The sequence below is a fragment of the Amphibalanus amphitrite genome, unplaced genomic scaffold (genome assembly GCF_019059575.1).
Source record: "Amphibalanus amphitrite isolate SeventyFive unplaced genomic scaffold, NRLGWU_Aamphi_draft 000012F_arrow, whole genome shotgun sequence".
In the NCBI taxonomy this organism is placed as follows: domain Eukaryota; kingdom Metazoa; phylum Arthropoda; class Thecostraca; order Balanomorpha; family Balanidae; genus Amphibalanus; species Amphibalanus amphitrite.
Genome location: NW_024881508.1, coordinates 1,148,800 through 1,171,014, shown reverse-complemented (window position 1 = coordinate 1,171,014; position 22,215 = coordinate 1,148,800). Strand labels below are relative to the sequence as shown.

Genomic DNA, 22,215 nt, shown 5'->3' with positions numbered 1-22,215 from the left:
TCAAGCATAATACTGTATTAACAAACGATATAACTCGACTGGGACGATGAGCCGGCGCCCGGCGCTCCGCCGTCCCTCTGCCGCTGGCCCGCTCTGTCGGGGCGCCGGGCGGCAGTGGGAGGCGGAGGACCGGTGCCGGGGGCGCCGCTCCGTCGGCCGGGACGCCCCTGCCCAGCCCGGACCAGTGTCACCGGCGTGCGGCCGACGGCGCGGCGCCCGTCCCTCTCACGGTACCCACGGTACCGCCCGAGCCGCTACCAGCACGGCCTCGGTCCCTGCCACTCGCCGCCGCTGCCCCGCAGTCATCCTGCGCTCAGCAGCCAGGCGAACACTCAGCCATGGTAGAATAGCTCGAACTTCGCGTGATCTTCGAGATCCCTCTGAATGCGTCGACGGACGATCAACAGTCCTAACACACCCGCGTGTGCCTCTTATACACGTTTTACCCATATCTCCCTGTGGTGTTTCTATTCCGTCACATAGCACGGAACTGCGCTGTTTCCTGTCTCCGTGCTACAGCGCCTCTCTGCTCGCCGGCGCGCCCGTCGTCGTCGCCTCCCGCTACTCCATGGAGACTCCGTCGTCGATGTCGCCCCCGGCGTACGGTCTGGAGAGCCGGCGGCTGACGTCATTGAGCCGTTTCTGTTGTTCGGCCATGTGTTCTTTGTCGTACTCCTCCGCCTCCTCCTCTGGAGACGGCTGGTCCTCGCTGTGGAGGACACAGAGTCAGAGTCCATGTGAGTCAAAGGGAATCATGAATGGCCCTCACTGCAGAGGGCACAGGGTGGGGAGTTGGAGTCAATGTGAGTCACGGTTGTTCCTCCTGGGACGACTGGCCTTCTTCCGGATACGGCTGGTCCTTTCTAAGCATGTTTTTTTTTTTTTTTTGCTCAGCAGCTAGTAGGTACTTACCTAACACTGTGGCCGGGCTGGACTCACGTGATGTTGGTGGCGTTCCAGACTCGCAGCGTGCCGTCCGTGCTGCCCGTGAACAGCTTGCCGTCGATGTACTGGATGCAGCTGATGCCGGCCGTATGGCCCGGGAAGGTCCGCTTCAGCGCGCCGGACTTGGCGTCGAAAGCCCGCGCCTTGCAGTCGTTACAGCCGGTAAAAACTGCGGCGGAAAAGGGCAGGTGAGCGGGGAACGGAGAGGGAGCGAGGGTGCCTGGGAGAGAGGGGGAAGGGAGAGAGATAGAGGTAGAGGGAGGAACGCATGTGCGGAGTGGTTGCATACGAGTAGACTGACAACATTGTTGTTACGATTGCAAGGACGAAAGTTATGTTTCAGTTGCGACACGTCTACGGGGGAGTGCGTAAATAATTGTGATGGGAGGAGAAATATCATTAGACCCTATATTTTCTGATTAAAAACGACATCCGCCATTAGGTATCATTAGTTTCATCAACATGTATCATCGATATGACAGGGAAATCAGTCATGCATGCCAAAAATGTCGAGGCAGATGAATCATTCTTGTTTGTAGCATTCATACTTAAAAAAAAAAATCAGTGCTCATTTACACAACCAGGATCTACCGACCGCTGTCCAGCTGGCCCATTAGTTTCCGTGACCGCCTGGGAACTCACCCACGCCCGGGAACTCACCCACGCCCGGGAACTCACCGACGCCTTTGACCACCTTGATGCAGGTGACAGAGTGGGAGTGCGGCTCGAAGACGCGCGTGCACTCGCCGAACTCAGTGACCCAGGCGCGCGCCGTGCGGTCGGTTGAGCCGCTGTACAGCAGTCGGCCCACCAGCTGCATGCAGGTGATGGAAAGGCTGTGGCCCTCCAGAACCTGGCGGCGGGCACAGTCTCTCCGTCACAAACAGCCTTCCCGTCCCTGTCACACCCTAATGGGCGGGCTGTCTTGTGCTAATGTGTGGGAGGTGTGCGAGCTTAGATATTCACCAGCAAGCGAATAGGAGTCGGAACGGCCTCGGCAACAGACATCACACTGGCGGCTCGCTTTTCGCGCTCCTCACCCTCTGGCATTTGGCGTCGCGCATCGTCCAGATGCGGATGGTTCGGTCGAGGCCGGCGGTGATGAGTGTGGCGCTGTCCTCATCCGCCACCATACAGGACACGGGCTGTTCGTGGCCGTGGAACGTCTGCCGACAAAGGAAAACCAGCGCTAGTGACATCTGAACTGAACGTCTGCCGCCAAAGGCACAACAGCGCTTGAGACTGATAACATAGCAGTCCGGCTATTTTGATATCCCCTTTCCTTCCTCTACTCCCTTCCTTCTCCCCGTATGCTTCGTCGGATCTGATCATCCCGCTGGCTGTACTGAACCCGCTACACCCCATTTCATCCCGTCAAAATTGCCCTGTCACTGCTCCTGCCCACCTTTTGGCTGTTTTGAGATTTTCAGCGATCGCTCCCTTACCCACTTCCAATTAACCCCGCCGTTCTCTTTCGTCTCCTTTAGGCAGTGCCCACCTGCAGGCTATACTGGAAGTCACGGCCTTCGTTTCCAGACACAGTCCCAATCCCCCTCCGCTCCCCGATGTCACCTAGCTAGCGCAGTGCCCACCTGCAGGCTGTACTGGGAGTCGCGGCTCCACGTCTTGGCCGTTGTGTCGTTGGAGCCCGTCACGATGATCTCCTCGCGCTCGGAGCAGTCGCCGAATCCCTCCGAGTCGGAGTCAGAGTCGGACGAGTCAGAGAGGTTCGTCCACACCACCAGGATCGGGTAGATCGGCTTCTGGTGGCCCTGCAGGGCGTGGTGGGAACACACCGTTACCAGTAAGCGACTAATACAGAGGTGCCCGGGAGATTTGGTGACAGATGCACATATCGTCTGTGAGAGACATTCTTCAATGTGCCATTAAATATCGCTGCGAGTTATGACATTTCTCTGTGACGCGCGCTAAAAAATCAAAGAGACAATATGTTTGTGTACACGATATGCTGGGGGGGGGGGAGGGAGAATTATGACCAAATAAAATTCACGGTGATGTAGATAAAACCACCATACATAGGCACGTTCAACGTTGAATACATTTGTATAGAACTGTTACCTCAGTATTAGTCATATTCAACCGCTATGTGTACGTTGGTTCGGTACGGCGTCTGCTCACCTCGAAGACTCGCACACAGGGGCTCTCCTCGCCCTCGCCCTCGGGATCAAAGTACCAGAGCCGGGCCGTTTTGTCGTACGAGGAGGACAGGATGTAGTCGCCGCCGCACGGAATCACGCTGTTGATGTTGCCACGGTGGCCTGGGAACAGGGATCATCCGCAGTTAAACGAGAAGTTCAGGTAAAATATGTAGGTATTTTCATCAGATTGGTGTTTGGAATATCGGATTATTTCAACTTAATGGACCATCGACTATCATGGCTGTGGGCTTACAGCTGTCTCGATTGTAATTAGGTGTCACCGATGCATGTCAGCTATCGGCACTTATCAGCTATCACTATTCGGTGTCAATCAGTTGTCACTTCTCAAGTATCACTACTCAGTACTCCGGGTGTTAGCTGTCATTCAATATCATCTGTCACCGTCTTGTGTCGGCTGCCACGAGCTGTCTCTACCCGATGTAATGACTTACCTCGGTTAGAGACAGCAGGATAGAAAGAATGATCACCACTGTCCAACCCTGCCCCTTACCTTCGAACTATGAGGACACACTCTCTCTCACCTTCGAAGATGAAGACACACTCTCTGCTGACCATGTCCCACTTGCGGATGGTCTGGTCGGCTGAGCCGGAGATGACGAAGTCGGCCATGATGGTGACGCACGTGATGTAAGAGGTGTGGCCCCTGCAGAACGGCGTGAGCTGATCAGCGCCGCAGAACGCGCGCGGTATACAGCCTGGATACTTGAGAGCATTTCGATTGAATACCGCTACGCAAATCTCAAGTCTAAAGATTGTCTGTTATAGGGGGGCTCTGTGTTACGTGATTGTTATAGGCAGGCTCTGTGTCGCGTGACTGTCTTATATACATAGGCGGGCTCTGTGCAACTGTGATTGTTATAAGCGGCTCTGTGTTGCTGTGATTGTCTGTTATAGGCAAGTTCTATGCTGCTGTGATTTTCTGTTATAGGCGGACTCTGTGCTACTGTGATTGTTATAGATGGACTCCGTGTTGCTGTGATTGTCTGTTGCAGGCGGACTCGATTGTTATAGACGGACTTTGTATTGCTGTTATTGTCTGTTATAGGCGGACTCTGTGTTGCTGTGATTGTCTGTTATAGGCGGATTCTGTGCTACTGTGATTGTTATAGGCGATTCTGTATTGCTGTTATTGTCTGTTATAGGCGGACTCTGTGTTGCTGTGATTGTTGTAGGCGGGTTTTTACTATGTCACTGTGATTGTGGGACGGCGCTGATGGCTGCTGTGACTGTCCATTGTTGGACGGTAAGTAGCTACTGATGGCTACCGTACTTTTCGGGCGGCACTGATGGCCACTGTATGACGTCAAGGCGCTGGGTATTATGTAGTGGTCGATTGCGCCCGCCGGCAACCCGGGCGTCCGTATCAACACTGGCGCCCGGTCGCCGGGGAGACATCGTGTAACTCACCGGCGTGGTGGGGGCCATGACCAATTACCCTGGGGTGGTCAGCGCGCGCCACGGGCCAATTGTCGGAGTGACCATGAAACACGGGCAGTTTATGACGGGTAGGGGGGGGGGGGGGGCGGGTTCCTGGAACAAAGGCAACTGTGGGCAGCTCGCTGCATTGTTACAAGGTAATCAAGGTCCAAAGAAATGCGGCCTGGTACTTATTCACGAGGAAATCGGCTGTCGTGCTTGCAGTCAGGGAATGCGAGTCGCTAAGTTGCATGTAAGGCTCCATCAACATCAACTATTTTTTTGGGGAGGCATCAATCATTTGATTTTAGTTTCATCCATGTATGTTATACCTACGCTTAAAAACCATGCAAAACTAAATTCTAGATAAGTAGTGCAACTGTGCTATAGGTGTAGCAGTTTTTAGTTTTTCCTTTCAGGTATTTGAACGTTGTGCTGAGCATTGTTAATAAGATTATTAGAAGGATGAAGAATAACCTGTTGCTCATTTCTATCAGAAATAGAAAAAATAAACCAATATATATTCGGGCGTGGCCCTTCTTCAGTGGTACAAGATCACAATAAAACAAGCTCTTGTTTTATTGTGATCTTGTACCACTGAAGAAGGGCCACGCCCGAATATATATTGGTTTATTTTTTCTATTTCTGATAGAAATGAGCAACAGGTTATTCTTCATCCTTCTAATAATTTTTCCTTTCAACAAATTCTGCCGATAGGCTGCCTCAAGTTCCGAGTCAGCCGCCTTCACTCCCTCGTTTCCCCTCTGCCCCTCAATGACGACCCCTCCCCGCTCACTCGAGTGCGCCGAGCGACTCTGTGGAGTCGGTTTTGGTGCTCCAGAGGCGCGCTGTGCAGTCCTCGGAGCCGGTGACCAGAAGGGAGCCGTCCTCGGAGAGAGCCATGCAGTTGATGGAGCCGTCGTGGGTACCTGTGCGGCACACGGGGCCGCCAGGGAGGCGACGCGCTCCGTCAGAGGCCCCGCCGGATCGCCCCGAACCTAAATGGCACACGGCGCAAACGGTCTGTGGCGACGAGCGTTATGCATAGATAGCAACACGATAAAGCGCTGAGCTGTTTGAAGCAACTGTGTTCCGTTTAAGAAATTTAGTGTGTCCGGCGTGATGACTATAAACTTATCCTTCGTTCGCAATTACGTAGTTACGTAGTTATAGTTCGTTTTTCTTAAGTTTGCCCCTCACTGTAAACGTCTTTTTGAACACAGCACGAGAATTGCTAGCTGAATTACTGAGAAAACTGGTTGGCGCACATTGTATTGGAGATATGAATAATATTTTCAAAATAAGTTTTGAACACAAACGATGTAACGTTAATTTTAAACGCCGTGCAATTTATTAATTACTTCAGACATAATTCCTGAGAAGTCGTCTATCACTGTGGAGCTGTAGGTATGGGTAAATACGAGCTATGAGTCTGTGAAATAGTAAACAAATTTGGTAAAATTGATCGTCTGTGAAATCTGGTGAAATCAATGTGCGCCAACCAGTTTTCTCAGTAATTCAGCTAGCAATTCTCGTGCTGTGTTCAAAAAGACGTTTACAGTGAGGGGCAAACTTAAGAAAAACGAACTATAATTACTTAGATAGTTATTATCACATCAAGTTTTTTTTTCCGAGGCAACGAAGGCCGCCTGGGTACAGTTGCAAGTATTCTGCGGAATTCTTCTTGTTTCTTGGTACTTACTGGCCGTGGATGGTCGGACGGTGCCATCTTCGTGTTTTCTAACTCCGGCTTTATCGAAAACAAAGCACGAGCAAGTCAACAAACATGACAGGCCAGGGAAAGCACCATTGACCCATGCTATGATAGGTCAATGGAAAGCACCGACACAATCAAGCAAGATAGGTAAGCATTACATCAAGAGGGAAATCTGAACGATTAACATTGATGCAGACTGAGCAACCAAAAGCAAAGACCGCAACAAGAGAGGTGTTGAAAGCAAGTCCAGAGAAAGTGAATTTCACGAGATCAGCGATCAAAACTACGAAATGTGCTGTCGAAGCCCTCCTCCCCCCCCCCCGTTGCCGCGCCAATATTCTTAGTTAATATTTCACGAATTCGAGTCGACAAAGTGGACCGTTTCCGAACAAAAGTGTATCTTCCGAATCACACTGACATTGACAAGATAAGCGCATTGCTTATACCTACTATTTTAGCGTTACGAATATTTTTGATGAAGCTATTCACGAAAAACTTTATCCTCTTATCGGAGCCTTCGGCGTGACCTTTTAAGTCACATGTTGATCGGACACCCTACAAGTGAGTATCGTATCGTTGGATTTAACTATCGGAGAAGAAATTGCTTATTGCTGGTTCCAGATTTTCAATTTTTCTAATTTCTTTTACGGGTTATGCACTAGTATACTCGTACCTTCACAATAGTCGGGGCGTCATGCAAATTTGGGCAAAATGCAATGGTGCGTTGTTTGGCTCTTTTGACCTGATTTTACTGAACTCATTTAACTACCGAAATGATAACCATGTCATAGCCTCATAGTTCAGAGACTCTTAAAGTAAATTAGAAGGCCCCACTAATGTCAACATAACATGCTCTCCTAAGTGTTTCAGTATTCATAACATGCCGACCTGCTTACTACATATTCAGCATTCATGCAACACATTTTGCTTTTGGGAACGACAGCTTCTGGCTGTGCAGTAAAGTCACATGAGCGAAGAAGAGCAGACGACTTCAAGAAGCTTATAACCAACTAGGGAAGTGTGTACCGTGTAGCCGATTATGCTGCACTGCTACAAAGTGGATGTGAACACACATGCATGAACAAATAACAATTACGGATACTTCTTATGCTGCGGAGTGCGTCTCACCTCAATGATTTATGCTTGAAGGGTGGTGAGCGTAGCCCAGCACATTTTGATAGGTACTACCAGTGAACTTATTTTGATATAGCCTTTCATTGTTGCGAAATATATATTGAGCATGGCACTCGAAAAATTTATTCCACCATGTAACTTAGGATCCAGTTTGACCCTAATCTGAGCTCCTCTTTCTCCCCAGTTCCCGCGCCCTGCCCCGCGCGGCCGCCGCTCTCACCAGAGCCGAGGGCCTCTCGCTCGTAGATGGACCGGCCGTCGGCCGTCGTCTCTTTGGACTTCATGTTCCCCATGGCTGGAGAAGCTTGGGCCGCTCCCGGTCGCCTGTCGACGTCAGAATGACGTCATCTGGAGGTAATAACATTACTAAAACCGCGGATAATGTCCGGTAAAACCTGAACAGTTAGCTCCATGAGACTTGAAGGCTATGAGACCTAAACCGGAAAAGGATAAGATAAAACGTGGCATGAGTCCTTCCTGGAACCATATCATGTAGGGCAATGTTAAATGTGTCAGTGTGCAAATATCAACAAAATATGCATCACCGGTTCCAGAAACGTTAGAAACTGACATTACGCAACAGCTGTCCCGCGCTACACCTGCGCTCTGCGGTACAGCCTAACTTTCAGGCGCCGTCCGTGCTGCCATCTATCAACAGGAACCGGCACTAATCGCGGCCGGCCGGAATCGCCAGAGATCTCAGGAGCCGGCTGTCAATCCCGGCGCGTTTCTCACCTGTGATGAGCGGAGCCGGTGTGCGGCGGATAGTGGCGCGTCGGCGGCAATCAGGGACGCATGCTGTGCGGCCGCCGGTCGGCTGGTCGGTGGACAGACGAACGGTGGCCGGCCGGCCGACCCTGCAGTCGCCGCCGTCGCCGCCGCCGTGGTGACCGGGTCAACAGAACCGCCATCGATCTCTAACCGTGACGGCACGCCGATTTTTCGACCTACCGACACGGTCAGCGGGCCAATAGTGGCGGATTGGGGTCGCAACGACTCCCCGCAGTCGCTGATTGGCCCGCCTGTGCTACATCACGGTATTGTGTGCCATTACCGGCCTGATTGTCACAGGCGCACAAAGTAGCTATTGATGTCCTGAAGCGTATCCGTATGGGGTGGTATGCAAGCCTGATCACTGCTGAGGGCTAAGGCACACAGCTATGTGAATTGTACATGTGTGGATGCTGTCTGGCATAATATGCATTCCGTAACTATCATCGCAAACACATCCAGGCTGCGTCAACGGCTGACGATGGTGACGCTGGGCTAGCATGGTTCAGGTGATCTCATACATTTCTGGAAATTCCTTTAGATTTGCTTCGACGCCAGCAGGATTCATCCCGTTTGTGGGCATCACATTGATGCCAATACACATCTTGCACCCGTAAACATTACACAAGCTGAAATGGTTGCGATGGAAAATACCAGGGTATATTGAGTTAGTGAGATACTGGTGAGTTGCCAGATTTTCGCCTGTTCACCTTGCATTTAGTCATGTCCCTTTGCTGTAGTTGAGTTAGATATAGTCTCGTGCTCGCAGTTCGCACAGTCATATTTCTGAAATCCCATTCAGCTAGATCTGATACGGCGTCCAACGAAGGTGCGTGAACTGTACAGTGATATCATATTCCGGCAGCACTACATACGCTGGGCAGCTAACAATACAGGCGGTGTCTCAAAACATACGTGCTCGCAGTTCAAATAACAGCACAGATGTTCCGAAGTCACCTTGTGTTGCTCCCTAAATCGCCCTTTCTGGTGTAGCAAAACAATGTTATGTTCCAAATATATTGCACGCCAAGGGGTAAACATTTTTTACGAAGCAGGCAATGAATGATATGTATAGCAGCGTTTGCAATTGAAATTCTTAATATTTAACAAAATCGTAATGAACGATAGGGCGAAAAGCGTTTGAGCTCGGATCCCTGGTACCTATTTTTATATCGACAATCATTGTGCGAATGTAACAATTTGCGAACTCTCCATTCCCGGCAGGCGCGCAGGAAAGTATCGTATACCTTACCCATGTCAGTTGACTGGTGTCCGAGACATGCGCAAATGAGCAATCAGCAACGTTGCCATCCGTACGAAACAAGCTCAGAGGCACGACGAAGCAAATCACTCCTCCAATGGCATCGGACAGAACCTGCGACGACCTGCCGCATAATCTCGGTTTGAGTATCAAATGTTGCGCATTGCACCGCCCCTCGACGTCTAGACTAGCAAGCATATTCTGGACTAGATAGGTTGTTTGGCAAACGGGAGTAAGGCGGCGGTAAGCACACAGCACAGAGGGCAGCACAGCACACATAGCACACCTGGCGCGACGTCCTCGGCCTGCTGCGGCCGACAGGACTGCCGGCCCCGGTCTGAGCAGAGACCATCTCAGGCAGCGGAGGACAGCGCCTCGCGCACAGACTGGCCTGGTAACGCTCGTTTGCTCGACTCATGGGAAGAACTGCTCTGACATTCCCACGAACAACATTAACCACACAGAACAACGCCGCTGTACAGCCGTCAGCGTCCGGTTGTCATGGCAACAGTCAGCGACAACCGTTCCCACGGCAACCTCCCTGTAAGCCTCACTAGCGTTGGCACCCCCGGCGGCGGGCGGCGCTAGTTCTTGCTCTCGCTGCCAGTGAAGACCTCGTTGAGCTGCTGGGTGACGCGGATGAAGGTGGTCCGTTTCGGCATCTCCTTGAGCTTGCCGGCGCCGATGTAGGTGCAGGCGGAGCGCACGCCTCCCAGCACGTCCAGCACGGTGGCTGTGACGTCGCCGCGGTACGGAATCTCCACCGTCTTACCCTCGGACGCCCTGTCGATCGGGTGACACATGAGCGGCTGAGTCATAGGGGGCGTCGTTATCGACGTGAAACAGCGAATGGGTTTAACTTTTGAGTAGATATTCTGAGAAAAAATGCAAACTTTAGACTTGCAAAAATAGCAATTGAAATCAACTGATCTACAAGATGGTGGGAAAGTGAAAAAAATACAATGCCAATACGACACATCAAAGCGCTATACAATAAATCATTTAAAAAGAAGTGCACAAACTTCAACTGACCGGTTCATTTCGGCTGATCAGAGACAAGGCCAGTATTTATCATGAGTGCGTCCACGGGTCCGATATGACAATTGAAAAGTCGGTTCGCCGACACAGACACTAGACAGGACAAGGAGACTTTAATGACATGTGTGACAAACTACGACATTAATCCACTCTCCTCCTCACCGGTACTCGGCCACGCCGCCGGCGTGTTTCTCCATGGCCGTGGCCGACGACATGCCGTAGAACAGCTTGTACTTCTTGCCGTTCTTCTCGATGACATCTCCACCGGACTGGTCGTGGCCAGCCAGCATGCCGCCCAGCATGACGAAGTCGGCGCCGGCCCCGAAGGCCTTGGCCACGTCTCCGGGGCAGGTGCAGCCGCCGTCCTGGGAGGGAGGGGGGGGGGGGGAGGGGAAGTTCAGCAGAGCACGGGGCGGGCTGAGCAGCCCCGGCTGGTGGAACAGGTACAGACAGATGGAGTAGAATGGTCTGAGAGGAGTGTGGTCGCGTGGATATCAAGGGAAGAGCGTTCTGCACATGTGGCCTGAACAAAGTATATGCTTGGGTGTACAGAAACAGTGACATCGTACTGGCAGAGCCTCAGCAAATCGTAAAAAAAAAACTAACGAAAGTCATCGTGCAATGTTTCAATGCCATCGATACCTAAGACAAGAATTCAATAACATTTTATACCTGATTCAACACGTAGTCATATTTTATACAGACACCAAATTCCCTTCCCCACCCGTGCACTGAGAAATTGAAAACTGTCGCCAATAGTGACAACTCCCACACCCAGCCGACCCTATCCAGTATCCACCCTCTAACCCAGCCTCCCCCGCCTAGCTGCGTCTCTTACCGAGATAATGTGTCCGCCGAGTCCCTTGGCGGCGTCTCCGCACTCGAGCACGGCCGACACCTGCGGGTAGCCGACGCCCGTCTTTTTGCGCGTGGTGCACACCGAGCCGGGCCCGATGCCCACCTTGATGAGGTCGGCGCCGGAGAGCAGGAGCTCCTCGACCATCTCACCGGTCACCACGTTACCCGCCTGTAATGGGAAGGAGAGTGGTTACCAGCCAGAGGGTGGTTGGGTTACCAGGGGTTTACCAACCTGCCATGGGAGGTTGGGAGGCTTACCAGAGTTTTACCAACCTGCCATAGGAGGGTGGGGGTTATCAGGGTTTTACCGACCTGCCAGAACGGAAAGGGGGAGTTACCAGCCTGCCGGAGCGGCAGGGAGACATGAAATGTTACCGGCCTGCCGGAGAGGGACGGGAGATAGGGAACTGGGTGGACAGCACTCGTCATGTGTCAGGCCTGCCCCGGGACGTATTATCGCTGTACCACAGCAGGCACATTGGAAATTGAGCTCCAATAAGGCCAGGGCCGTATCAATAGGCGATACCATCGACGGCAATAAAGTGCCGATCGAAGGCCATAAATGAGTTACCGGCAGACAGCGGCGGATGGTGGGCAGGCCAGGTGGCTGAACTGGTGACTGGCGGCGTATGTGGCGGTTTGTTTTAGGATATATTACGGAATACTGCAGTGACACACCAAAGATAATGCCTTCTAAAAATGTCAGCAATTCGTGTTTTCTCACTAGGTCAGTCCATTTTGTATAATATACCCAGTGGAGGTCCATTTTAAATTCACACGAAGTAATCACTAATCAGTATCTCAAATCATAACACACCCTAAGTACATATTACGGGGAAAACTAAACCACCGCGCTTTAAAGACAAGGGGAAAAGGTAGCCACATCGCCCAGGGCAAATAGCATTTCCCTACATCCTAGCAACTACCTTCCCTCGCACCCCCCCCCCCATTCGAACTCACCATAATGGTGTGCTGGGGGTGTGCCGCTCGCACTTTGCGCACCCCCTCGACAAACTGCTCCGAGTAGCCGTTGGCCACGTCCAGACAGATGAACTGCACGCCTGGCACCGCCTCCAGAATAGCCGACAGCTTCTCCAGGTCGGCGGCGCCCGTGCCGGAGCTGGCCGCCACGTAATAGAGCACGTCCGGGTGCTGAGCGGCGAACTGACGCCAGGCGTCCAGCGGGTAGTGCTTGTGTATCGTGGTGAACATCTTGTGCTGTGGGCGAAGGGAGAAAGGTCAGTGGTGGTAGGGAGACAGCACAGGGTAGGTAACGTGTGTTTGCGTCTGGCAGTCCAGGGATATCCGCAGTTCCGACTCTTACAGCAGTACGGGTCCCGACGGTTACAGCAGTACTCGTATAGTCGCGACTGTCAAGTGTCACAGCAGTAAGGTCCCGACTTTCATGGCAGTACAGGACGTCTCTATTGTCACGGCAGTAAATTGTAATCCCGATTCCCGACTGTCATGGCAGCTCATGTCATGGTCCCCTTCCAGCTCACTGTATGTACTGCAACGACAATACCACGGGTTCCGCCATCACTCATCGCATCTCTCACCTTGGCCAGCGTGAGTTATGACGGCCATCTCTCACCTTGGCTAGTGTGACTGCCATCTCGAAGGTGCCGACCGTGTCCATGTTGGAGGCGATGATCGGCACCCCAGTCCAACTGAACTTGGAGTTGCGGAACGTGATGGTCCGCTCCATGCACACCTGGTGGGGCGGATAACGTGTCAGAGGCGACTACCGGTGACCGGGCGGACCCGGGGGCGAGTGCATCAGAGGATACGGAAGATAAATACGGTCAATGGTCATGTCACCAACCACACGCGGCCCATCTGCACCGTCATTGTAACACGATACGCTGAGTGTTGACGCATCGCCACGTCGGTCAGTGGTTGGTACGGTATGTCCCCAGAATTCCAGGAGGTCGCAGTATATACAAACCCTGGTAAGTGGTACAACTGGTACATGTCACCCAAACCACGGTGCAACGCCAGTTCTATACCGTTATCACGACACTTGCGCGGTAACTCACGTCCACTCTGTAACTCGCGTCCGCTCTGTAACTCGCGTCCACTCGATAACTCACGCCTGACGCCATTGCCGATCCACAACTCACAGCAGATGCTAGGTAACTCACGCCAGTAACTCACACCCTATCAGTAAGTCACGTCCGCTCAGTAACTCAAGCTGGCTGGTAACTGAGCACCAGTCGATAACTGTCGTCCGGTCGGTAACTCACGTACCGGTTGGTACTAAATAGTGTCCGGTCGGTAACCTAGGCGCCATTTGCCGGTCAGTACCTCATACTCTCTCGATAACTCACGTCTGTTAGGCAACTCACGCTGGTCGGTAACTGATGTATGTATCGGTCGCTAAATGACGTCCGGTCGGTAACTCTCGACCGGTAACTGACGTAACGGTCGCGTCCGGTCGTCGGGAACTCACGTCAGTGCCGGTCAGTAACTCACGTATCGGTGGCCGTAACTCACGTCGGTACCAGCCGGTAAAACTCACGGCCGTGATCGGTGAGTCGTTCCTCCGTTACTCACGTCCGCTCGGCTGCGAAGGGTGCTCCGTTTGGGCCGCAGCAATACATCCTTGAAGTCGAGCTTCACGTCTGTGTCGATGCGTGGCATGGCTCAGCTGGAAAATCAACCAAGTCACGGCAACGATAAGTGTGTGGGCTGTCATTCGACACTTCACACTACTTTCTGCAGACAGACAGACAACAGACAAGGAGAGAGGGAGGGGAAAGGAAAGGAGAGAAAGGGAGTGGGAGGGGAAGAAGGGAAGGGGAGGGGAGGGGAGAGCAGAGAGGAGGGGAGGGAAGGGAAGGGAAGGGAGAGAGAGAAAGAGAGGGAGGGGGAGAGAGGAGAGAGGAGAGAGAGAGAGAGAGAGAGAGAGAGAGAGAGAGAGAGAGAGAGAGAGAGAGAGAGAGAGAGAGAGAGAGAGAGAGGGTAACAATCCAAAAGGTACTATTATTATAAAAATGCCAATTAACACCTGCTAAGTGCTAAGCTCAAGTTGAAGTGCTTGCTTTGCAAAACTCCAATCCAGGCAGCTATTGAAAATGAAATAGGTAGGTACCTACTGGCTACTGACCAATGCCTCACCCAACTGGTTCTGAACTGTCAGTTGACCTATCCTGTACCTCCCTCGCCTCCTCTCACCGCTCTCACCACCGCGCCGGTTCCTCACGTTCCTCACTGCAGAAGCGGTGATCAGCTGGTACCTTCTCTAAATAGATATGATGCTGCAACGAATATGTCAGAATATGGATAGGAATGGATATTTTTGCCTTCAATAATTTTGATCTAGGAAATCGTGGCATATCACTCTCAAGGCTATAGAACTCCAGGTAAGGACACCAGCCGTTTGACCTTGAACGCCGCCGGCCGGCCGATGACGTCATTGGAGGCAAGCCGGTTCGGCGGACGCATCGAGCGAGCGTATAACGGAGGAGCGTTGGAACGTTGCGGGAGCCGGGGAGAGATTTTAAAGCGTTTGCATACCACCATTGTTATGTTGATTGATCTAGACTGCATTCTTAAAAAGCTCGACGCATCTTAGGCCTGGATGGTGCGTACATTCGTAGAACGGTCCGACGTCCGTGATCGAAGCTGTCTACTTTATATATACCAAAAGACGCCAAGACCGGTGCAATAACGGCGACCCGATCCCGTCTCTGGCGATTCTAAGACTCGTTAAGACCCAGGCCGAGTCTGACCCGTCTACTTTTAGGGAAACGGGGTGGGTGAATTGACAACCGAATACCGATGGTTAGAATTGATCCCGTCGTCGAGCGATGGTTGATTGACAGACAAACAACACATGTTGTAGTGGGCGGATAAGCATCAGGGATAATGCCTGAACGTAGGCAAGCATAATTGGTCTGCCATATTGTTTAGGAATATAAAATCGTAACGGAGGTCCTTGAGGATATGATCTCTACCTACATAATTGCTGTTAAGCCCTCGGTCCCGGGCAACTCCGGGGAGCTGCAGTATCTATCCGGCGGCCACCTCGTCGACTCGCAGGTCCTGTGGGCTTCCGTTATGCTTCATTGCTTCGCCCAGAGGTACGGGTAGAGCAGTAGGATGTGGGGTAAGGTGTCTGTACGCCTCTTCATTGTAGGTACGACGTATACAGCGCCCAGTCCCGCCGAAGCTCGATAATCGACCGTGACATATTCTTAACTGGCGGATCCAGGAAGCCTATATACCGTGCAGGAAGCGGTCTTGAACACATCGGGGGCATATACCCTAAAAAAGGTTTCTGTGAATTAAAAAAACATCGGATTTTCATTCCTTGTGCACTACTGTGCAGTTCGATCAATAAACTTTTCCTCAGAAAAGTTGTGAAGTTTTCGTTTTATTCTCGTAAAACGATTTCGGACGCTGCCCCGGATGTGGGCCTGTGGGGGATAACATTTGTCCTCTTGGATCCGCCAGCGGGTTGCTCCACCCTGAACTTAACTAAAAACGTCTTAAAATCCCACCAGAGAGCCGAATCCGATAACTCATCTCTGTCTGCCCGTCTATTACTGCGCACCGTACGGCGCCCTGCCCCGTCGGAGCTCTGAACCGACCGTGATATTTTTGGTTTTCCCCCATCCCAAGCTCCATTAGAAACGTTCTCTCTCCCCATCCAATTGCTCATGATGTCATTTCAAATTCAATACCTACCTCATCTCTGTCTGCCGCCCATTCATTGCACACCTTACGGCGCCCGGCTCCGCCAGAAGGATCCGAGCGCGCTGAGTGGTTGCCTCCAGCCGCGTCATCGCGAGGCCCCGCGAGTCCCGCAAATGACTACATTGCGTGAATAGCCGTGTCGCCCCCCTGATCACTCTGCAATTTAAAGTAATTTTATTAGTTTCTGAAGCAAATGAAACAGCACTATATGACCTTTCGAGAACAACTCACTAAATGCGCAGTGAAGACGTTTATGACGCAAATAATTTTTCACTCGACTCACGAGGCTCATTGACCCAAGGCCCTATATACCCATTGACATTTCGGATTTTGTGCGAGTTGGTGATTCTCTTCAGTTCATTGGATTCGTGGTAATAACCGCTTTCGGGTGGTTTTCTATTTATCAGAGATGCGTAACTTCCTGTATTAAGTGCTCTAATCTTGCTTCTGCTGCATTGCCGGGGATTTATTTCGGACAGACCTCTGGCACTGACCAGAATCAATTGACTGGCTATCAGAGGCCATAGCCACGAGTAGTAAAGTAATCTTGATAGCCACCAGCCAGGCTATTTGTATATCAGGGCCCTGTTTCACGGCGGAGCGCTGCAGTGCGCTGCGCGCGTCGGCGCGTTGGGTTTCCATGGCAATATCAACAAACTTCCCTCTGACGCCTCACTATGACGTCATCGCAAAACGCTAGCACCCCAGCGCCAGCACCATCCGCACGCTAGCAGTATTCACACTCAAACTTCTGTTCAATTGGTACTAGGTTCTACAAGGTCTCTGTTCCAAACGCGATTCACCATAAGCTAACGGATCGCACTCAACGTCATTCAAATGACGTCAGGGGCATGCCTCAGCTCCCAGCGCGCTGCAAGTGCAGCGCGCGCAGCGTCGGGCGGTGAAACAGGGCCCAGTATACATTGTAGCAGACGAACCTCACCAATTAGGTTGACAAACCTGGAAGAAGATCCACCAGCTCACACCAGCCAGGCTACAAGACTAGGTCAAAATATTAGCACCAGGCTGTGCTGAAAGGCTGTCATTTCATTTTAGAAATGATAAATCATAATATAGATAATGTTGTATAGTTGACTACAGAATGATGTTCCACTCCTCAGAAGCTATTAGTTGACCAGAGTGCTAAGTTGTGCCATTCATCACACAATTAAGCTTGTTGATTGTGAGCAAAGCTTTAATTTGTTAACTCAGCCCGTATAATGTGGCACAGCCTACCACTCCAGGCAAATAACTGCCTGTGAAAAGTGGAACATCATTCTGTAGTTGACTATACTTATGCAAACTGCATTTAAATGCAAAATTCAGTGATATTACAGACTACCCATCAAGTGATTGAAGACAGTCATTTAAAAAGGTATTTTGATTTAAGGCTTAACATTATAAAGCTGTATCATAGAAAACATCACAAAGTACATACCTAAAGAGAACCCAATCCTAACACACCTGCAATGCCTTTAAATAGTGACATTCTGATGGGGTGTCAGAAATCAGAATGTCTGTTGTGCTCAAATAATCAACAAAATGTGTTCTTTTGCAGAGGATGCCTCGTCGTGGTCGTGCCGCCGCGCCTGCTCCGCGCGCCCCTGCGCGGGCGGCCGCGCCCCCTCCCCGGCCGGCACCCGCCCCCGCCCCCGCCCCAGCACACAGGTGAGCTGCTCCCTCCTGAGGCAGAGGGGCATGTTTGCTAAATGTGGGGTGTTTCCTACAGACTTTGGGTGCACTGTAATGTAATGTTATGTAATAATTCGGTCGGTGATATTTTATTTTGAGCTTGCTATTCGAAACATCGGAGGACTCCTCAGCTGCTTTTTTTATTAGTCTATAATTAGTTGGATCATGTCATACAGAACAGTAGCCATATTCTTTAATTCACGGAGCCGTAAAATTCGTACCGCCTACATGACTACCTTGACTGGGATGGTGAACGGATGTGATCTCCTTCCGGCTGTCCCTGTCCCGACTGGTACAGTGATCGTATCAGACCGCTGACCGTCCGCCCTCCTTCCGCAGCTCTGTGCCGGCGGCGGCACCAGCGGCCCACCCGCCGGCACCCATGATGTCGGCTCCGTCCCAGGGCCCGGGGCTGATGGGTCAGATGGCCGCCACCGCCGGCGGAGTGGCCATCGGCTCCACGGTCGGACACGTGGTGGGCCACGCACTGACCGGCGGCGGTGGCTCCTCGGCGCCGGCGGCCGCTGAGGCCGCAGCAGCGCCCGTGGCGGCCGCTCCGGCGGCGCCGGCGCCACTCTACCCCGCCGCGGCGGCACCGAGCGGCCCCAGCGAGCCCAGCGGCCCGTGCGCCTGGGAGATCAAACAGTTCCTGCAGTGTGCCCAGGGCCAGTCGGACATCTCACTCTGCGAGGGCTTCAACGAGGCGCTGCGCCAGTGCAAGGCCACCAACAGTGAGTGACAAGTGATGGTAACATGACGTTAAAGTTTTAGTGCATCTGTGTTTAAAGAACTAAACACGACAAGCTCAAGATGCGGAAAGTAGATATTTGAGGCAGGTTGGAACATGTGTGGGCACTTGGCAGCAGGCGTATGGTGATTCATCGGGCGCCGACTTTTTGCTGCGTCACTGCAGCTGTTGCGTAATATGTCTCTGACCGGGGTCACCGGGGCCGCTCCTCTTGCCTTCTTATGCTGACGAAAATATAACGGGAGGTCAGGGACACGCTAATCACACCGATCCTTTCCGTTATAACCTGTCGGCGAGACGGCCCTGTTGTCTCAGCTCACAGTCCAAGCCACCGATTACATAACCATGTGTTTTGTTTCAGGACTGTGACGTGACACACGCATTGAAGAAGCGGGCACCTGACGGCTAAATCTGGCCCCGTCGGTTCGCTGTGCCGCGCCGGTGCGGACGGGGGCCGGTGGGCCGCCCTCTCTGGGCTCCGCTCTCGTCCCCGGGGCGGGTGGCAGCGGCGGCGGTGGCGCAGAGCAGTAGTCGGCGCCGAATTCCGCGGCCCACAGACCGGGACATAGCCGGTGATGGCCGGGAGACGCGCGCCGTAGACTGTGAGTGCATATATCGCGGTGTACAATATATGAACGGAAGGTATTGGATGTATTTGGGTCTTCTCTGGAGAGGACTGCTTCCTCCGCACACACGGACTAGAGTTGGATAGGCAAGGGAAGGCAATGCTAACCGTCATACGGTATGACACGGGTCGCGGAAAGTCGCGATACTACGTTACGTAATACGTTGGCCCTATGACTAATCATATTATTATATATGCACTGCAATTAGTTTTAGAAGCAGAGTGTCATCTCATTGGGGGAACTGCATCTCACGTTACGTAATACTGATTACGTAACGCTACCCTAGAATGTATGCATGAGGCAGTCCAGCTAAGACATCCAGCTCTATGCACTATGCAGTATGCAGCCCTACCTGGACGGTCCTCTATGGGAGCAGGGGGCACATCATCAGTGCAGCGTGCCTCTGAATGGATCTGAACAGTTCGGCCGCTGCGTGATGGATAGCATCGTCAGCGCCCCTGGCGGCCCAGAAGCGCAACATGTCTCTGCTGACTCCCAGACGGTCGGCGTCGTTCAGCTCATAGCCACGAGCCTACTCAGCAGGACAGCAGACAATAAGTCCAACTCATACCTCCAATCTCCAATCTCAGAAGCGCAACATGTCTCTGCTGACTCCCAGACGGTCGGCGTCGTTCAGCTCATAGCCACGAGCCTACTCAGCAGGACAGCAGACAATAAGTCCAACTCATACCTCCAATCTCCAATCTCAGAAGCGCAACATGTCTCTGCTGACTCCCAGACGGTCGGCGTCGTTCAGCTCATAGCCACGAGCCTACTCAGCAGGACAGCAGACAATAAGTCCAACTCATACCTCCAATATCGGCAATCTTACTAGTTATCTGTTACGCGCCTCAGATTATCGCGGAGTTGAGTTGCGATGTGTTGCCCCGGCCCTGATCTTATCTGACCACTGTAGTCAACGGCAGTGCAGTCACCGCAGCCGTCAATCCCGATCGGTGAAGACCATTGTTTACACGCTGTCCAGCGCGTCATCATATAAAGTTCTGCCTCCATGAAATTTCCGCATTCAATGATAGCAGGCCAGTATTGGCCACAGGCCACAAACGCCCGGGGTCGGTTTATCGTTTGTATTGCTGGGCGACCATTAGGATCAGGAAGCACCATGGTCCGACCTATGCGACTCTCACGCTCACTCTCACACTCGCTCTCACTGGCACTCTCACAGCTGATGCGGGCATCCCGGCCCCCCTGAGCCGTGCCACTGGCAGCCTCCCGGCCCGTGAGTCCGCGGCCGGCCGGACCCCCGGCGGCCGGCCGCCGCCGTCCGCGCGCCGCCGGCAGGGCTGTGAGAGCCAGCGCCGGCGGCGGTCCGCGGCCGGCGGCACACGACCGCGCCGCGCCGCCGCCGCCCCACCGCCGTCCCGAGGTCTGCTGACATCGGCGGCGGGCGGCAGCCGACAGCGGCCAGTCGCGGCCAGCACGGCAGCGGGCGCGCGGGCCGGCGGACACGGCCATACACGGCCTCCGCCGCCGGCTCGGCGCCGCCGCCGCGCCGCCCCTGCCGCCGGTCACCCGGCCGGCCCGACGCCGGGTGACTTAGAAAACATTGCACCAGCCCCGCGCGCAGCGTGCTCGGACGCCAGCGCGGCGGGCCACAGCCGCTCACGCCGCGCATCGCTCTGCGCCGGCGCCCAAATCGATGAGGCATGATAACTCTGACCGCGACGGCAGCCGCGAAAATAATCTATCAAAACTAGACTGTCGGGATGGTGTCGGCCGAGTGCTCGCGGCCCGGGACCGGCCTCATCTGCTGCCCTCGGGTGACGAGAGCGGCGGCGATGATGAGGATGGCGCGGGCGCGGCGGCGGCCGGCGCCTCGATGGCGGTTACAGTGGCCGCACCACCACCCGCCCCGGACTTGACGCTCTGAAGCTGCTGAGTGCGCTTCTCGAACTCGGCCTTGAAGTTCTCAATGTCCTGCTGACTGTGGGTAGAAACAAGAGAAGGGGTGGGGTCAGTTTTCAGCGTCGGAGGAGGGGCAAACGCCCTTCCAAGACGTGTAAGTTGGGGGAAGGGGCTGACGGGCTGATTGTGAGAGACGGGCGAGGTAAACAGAGTTTACCTCGCCAGTAAACAGGGGAGCGAAGGCGTCTGTTTGACAACAAGCGTACTTTAAAATCGCGAGTGGTGGAAACGCTGCTATAAAAAATCAACAACCAGAAATAAATAATCAAGCTCTGATTAACGCGCTCTTGTGCACGTCTAGTTTGCTACATTAATTCTTTACACTTCTATTGGTAAAACTCCAAAGTCACGCACCTGATCTGGACGAAGAGGATGCCGTTGATGATGTTGAGCATGTCCAGCACGGAGCCCATGCTGGGCGACTGGATCTGGATGGGCGGCAGGGCGGCGCCCGCCTTGCCGCTGTAGATGTGGTTCATCTTCTTCTGTAGCACCACGGCCTGCTGGGTGAGGTGGCGCAGACACTCGGACGACTCCTTGGTCTTTTCGTGCTCCTCACCCAGCTGAGGGACGATATAGAGGGTCAGCGGCCGTGACTAACGCACGGGTCAGCCAGGGCATGTTTTGCGGGTTTGTTACACTTGGTAAGTGGATGCATCCGCTATCGATACAGCCGTTCGATAGTCTCTCTTAAATTAATAACCATGGTCAAAAACTTATTAGAAAACCATGGTGCATTCAGCATTGGGCGATTCAACCGTTTTAGGAATTGGCTTTAAATGTTAGCGAGACGTCCATCCGTCAATTTCTTTGAAATCGGCGCATATAAATCATAAAATATCCAAGTTGTAATCATGACTATCTACACTAGAACAAGCACCTTATATCACGCATCATAAATTCGACTGTGCCACTCCCCCCGCACGGTATCACCCGCCGCTGCTGACCTGCTGTTTGTAGATGGCGAACGTCTCCTTTTCGTTCTGCAGCGCGGCGCGGAAGTCTCCCAGACAGCTCTGGGTCCTGGCCACCAGGTGGTGGGCCACTGCCAGTTTGAGGCTGCGCTCGCCGTGGTACTCGCGGTTCAGCCGGAGCGCGTGCTCCATAAACTGCAGGGAGAGGCTGTACTCGCCCACCGCGTGCAGGATCAGACCGATGTTACTCTGCAGAGGCGGGTGGGGAGAGTGTGAGAGAGAGAGAGA

The 22,215-nt window shown here is 53.0% G+C and overlaps 4 protein-coding genes and 1 long non-coding RNA gene across 17 annotated transcripts in view; 2 read left to right on the top strand and 3 right to left on the bottom strand.

Annotated features, from left to right (window-relative positions):
• On the bottom strand, positions 1–7,709 carry LOC122383079 (WD repeat-containing protein 86-like). 4 transcript variants are annotated; one of them, XM_043369188.1, is made up of 10 exons: positions 7,613–7,696; positions 6,244–6,291; positions 5,338–5,539; positions 3,647–3,768; positions 3,085–3,224; positions 2,538–2,717; positions 1,986–2,111; positions 1,624–1,798; positions 940–1,114; positions 1–709 (listed from the first exon to the last, which is right to left on the bottom strand). In XM_043369188.1, the coding sequence occupies exons 1-10, from the start codon at positions 7,683–7,685 to the stop codon at positions 562–564; spliced, it is 1,389 nt and encodes a 462-aa protein (XP_043225123.1). In that variant the 5' UTR covers positions 7,686–7,696; the 3' UTR covers positions 1–561. The 4 variants fall into 4 exon arrangements, with proteins under 4 accessions (XP_043225123.1, XP_043225133.1, XP_043225137.1 ...); XM_043369198.1 differs by having other exon boundaries at positions 5,338–5,491; XM_043369202.1 differs by having other exon boundaries at positions 5,338–5,470.
• On the top strand, positions 6,318–8,179 carry LOC122383141. The gene is made up of 3 exons (XR_006256787.1): positions 6,318–6,819; positions 7,577–7,746; positions 8,051–8,179. It is a non-coding gene; the product is annotated as an uncharacterized LOC122383141 (long non-coding RNA).
• A 987-nt stretch (positions 8,180–9,166) lies between these two features.
• On the bottom strand, positions 9,167–14,662 carry LOC122383097 (GMP reductase 1-like). 7 transcript variants are annotated; one of them, XM_043369228.1, is made up of 7 exons: positions 14,430–14,662; positions 13,877–13,970; positions 12,915–13,034; positions 12,281–12,538; positions 11,301–11,489; positions 10,625–10,827; positions 9,167–10,207 (listed from the first exon to the last, which is right to left on the bottom strand). In XM_043369228.1, the coding sequence occupies exons 2-7, from the start codon at positions 13,961–13,963 to the stop codon at positions 10,009–10,011; spliced, it is 1,056 nt and encodes a 351-aa protein (XP_043225163.1). In that variant the 5' UTR covers positions 13,964–13,970; positions 14,430–14,662; the 3' UTR covers positions 9,167–10,008. The 7 variants fall into 7 exon arrangements, with proteins under 7 accessions (XP_043225163.1, XP_043225154.1, XP_043225174.1 ...); XM_043369219.1 differs by having other exon boundaries at positions 14,498–14,662; XM_043369239.1 differs by having other exon boundaries at positions 14,507–14,662.
• A 1,500-nt stretch (positions 14,663–16,162) lies between these two features.
• On the top strand, positions 16,163–19,106 carry LOC122383130 (hemiasterlin resistant protein 1-like). 2 transcript variants are annotated; one of them, XM_043369288.1, is made up of 4 exons: positions 16,163–16,392; positions 17,580–17,689; positions 18,053–18,444; positions 18,823–19,106. In XM_043369288.1, exons 2-4 carry the CDS (start codon positions 17,583–17,585, stop codon positions 18,828–18,830), a joined length of 507 nt encoding a protein of 168 aa, XP_043225223.1. In that variant the 5' UTR covers positions 16,163–16,392; positions 17,580–17,582; the 3' UTR covers positions 18,831–19,106. The 2 variants fall into 2 exon arrangements, with proteins under 2 accessions (XP_043225223.1, XP_043225217.1); XM_043369282.1 differs by lacking the exon at positions 16,163–16,392 and adding an exon at positions 17,347–17,396.
• A 1,055-nt stretch (positions 19,107–20,161) lies between these two features.
• LOC122383064 (clustered mitochondria protein homolog) overlaps positions 20,162–22,215 on the bottom strand; it is a 41,345-nt gene continuing 39,291 nt past the window's right edge. For 2 of the 3 annotated variants that reach the window (XM_043369168.1, XM_043369177.1), the window contains 3 exons: positions 21,961–22,176; positions 21,368–21,576; positions 20,162–21,032 (listed from right to left, as the gene is read on the bottom strand). In XM_043369168.1, the coding sequence (XP_043225103.1) occupies positions 20,852–21,032; positions 21,368–21,576; positions 21,961–22,176 (606 nt within the window). In that variant the 3' untranslated portion in view covers positions 20,162–20,851. The remainder of the gene's footprint in view (positions 21,033–21,367; positions 21,577–21,960; positions 22,177–22,215) is intronic. The other variant, XR_006256769.1, reaches the window with a different exon arrangement.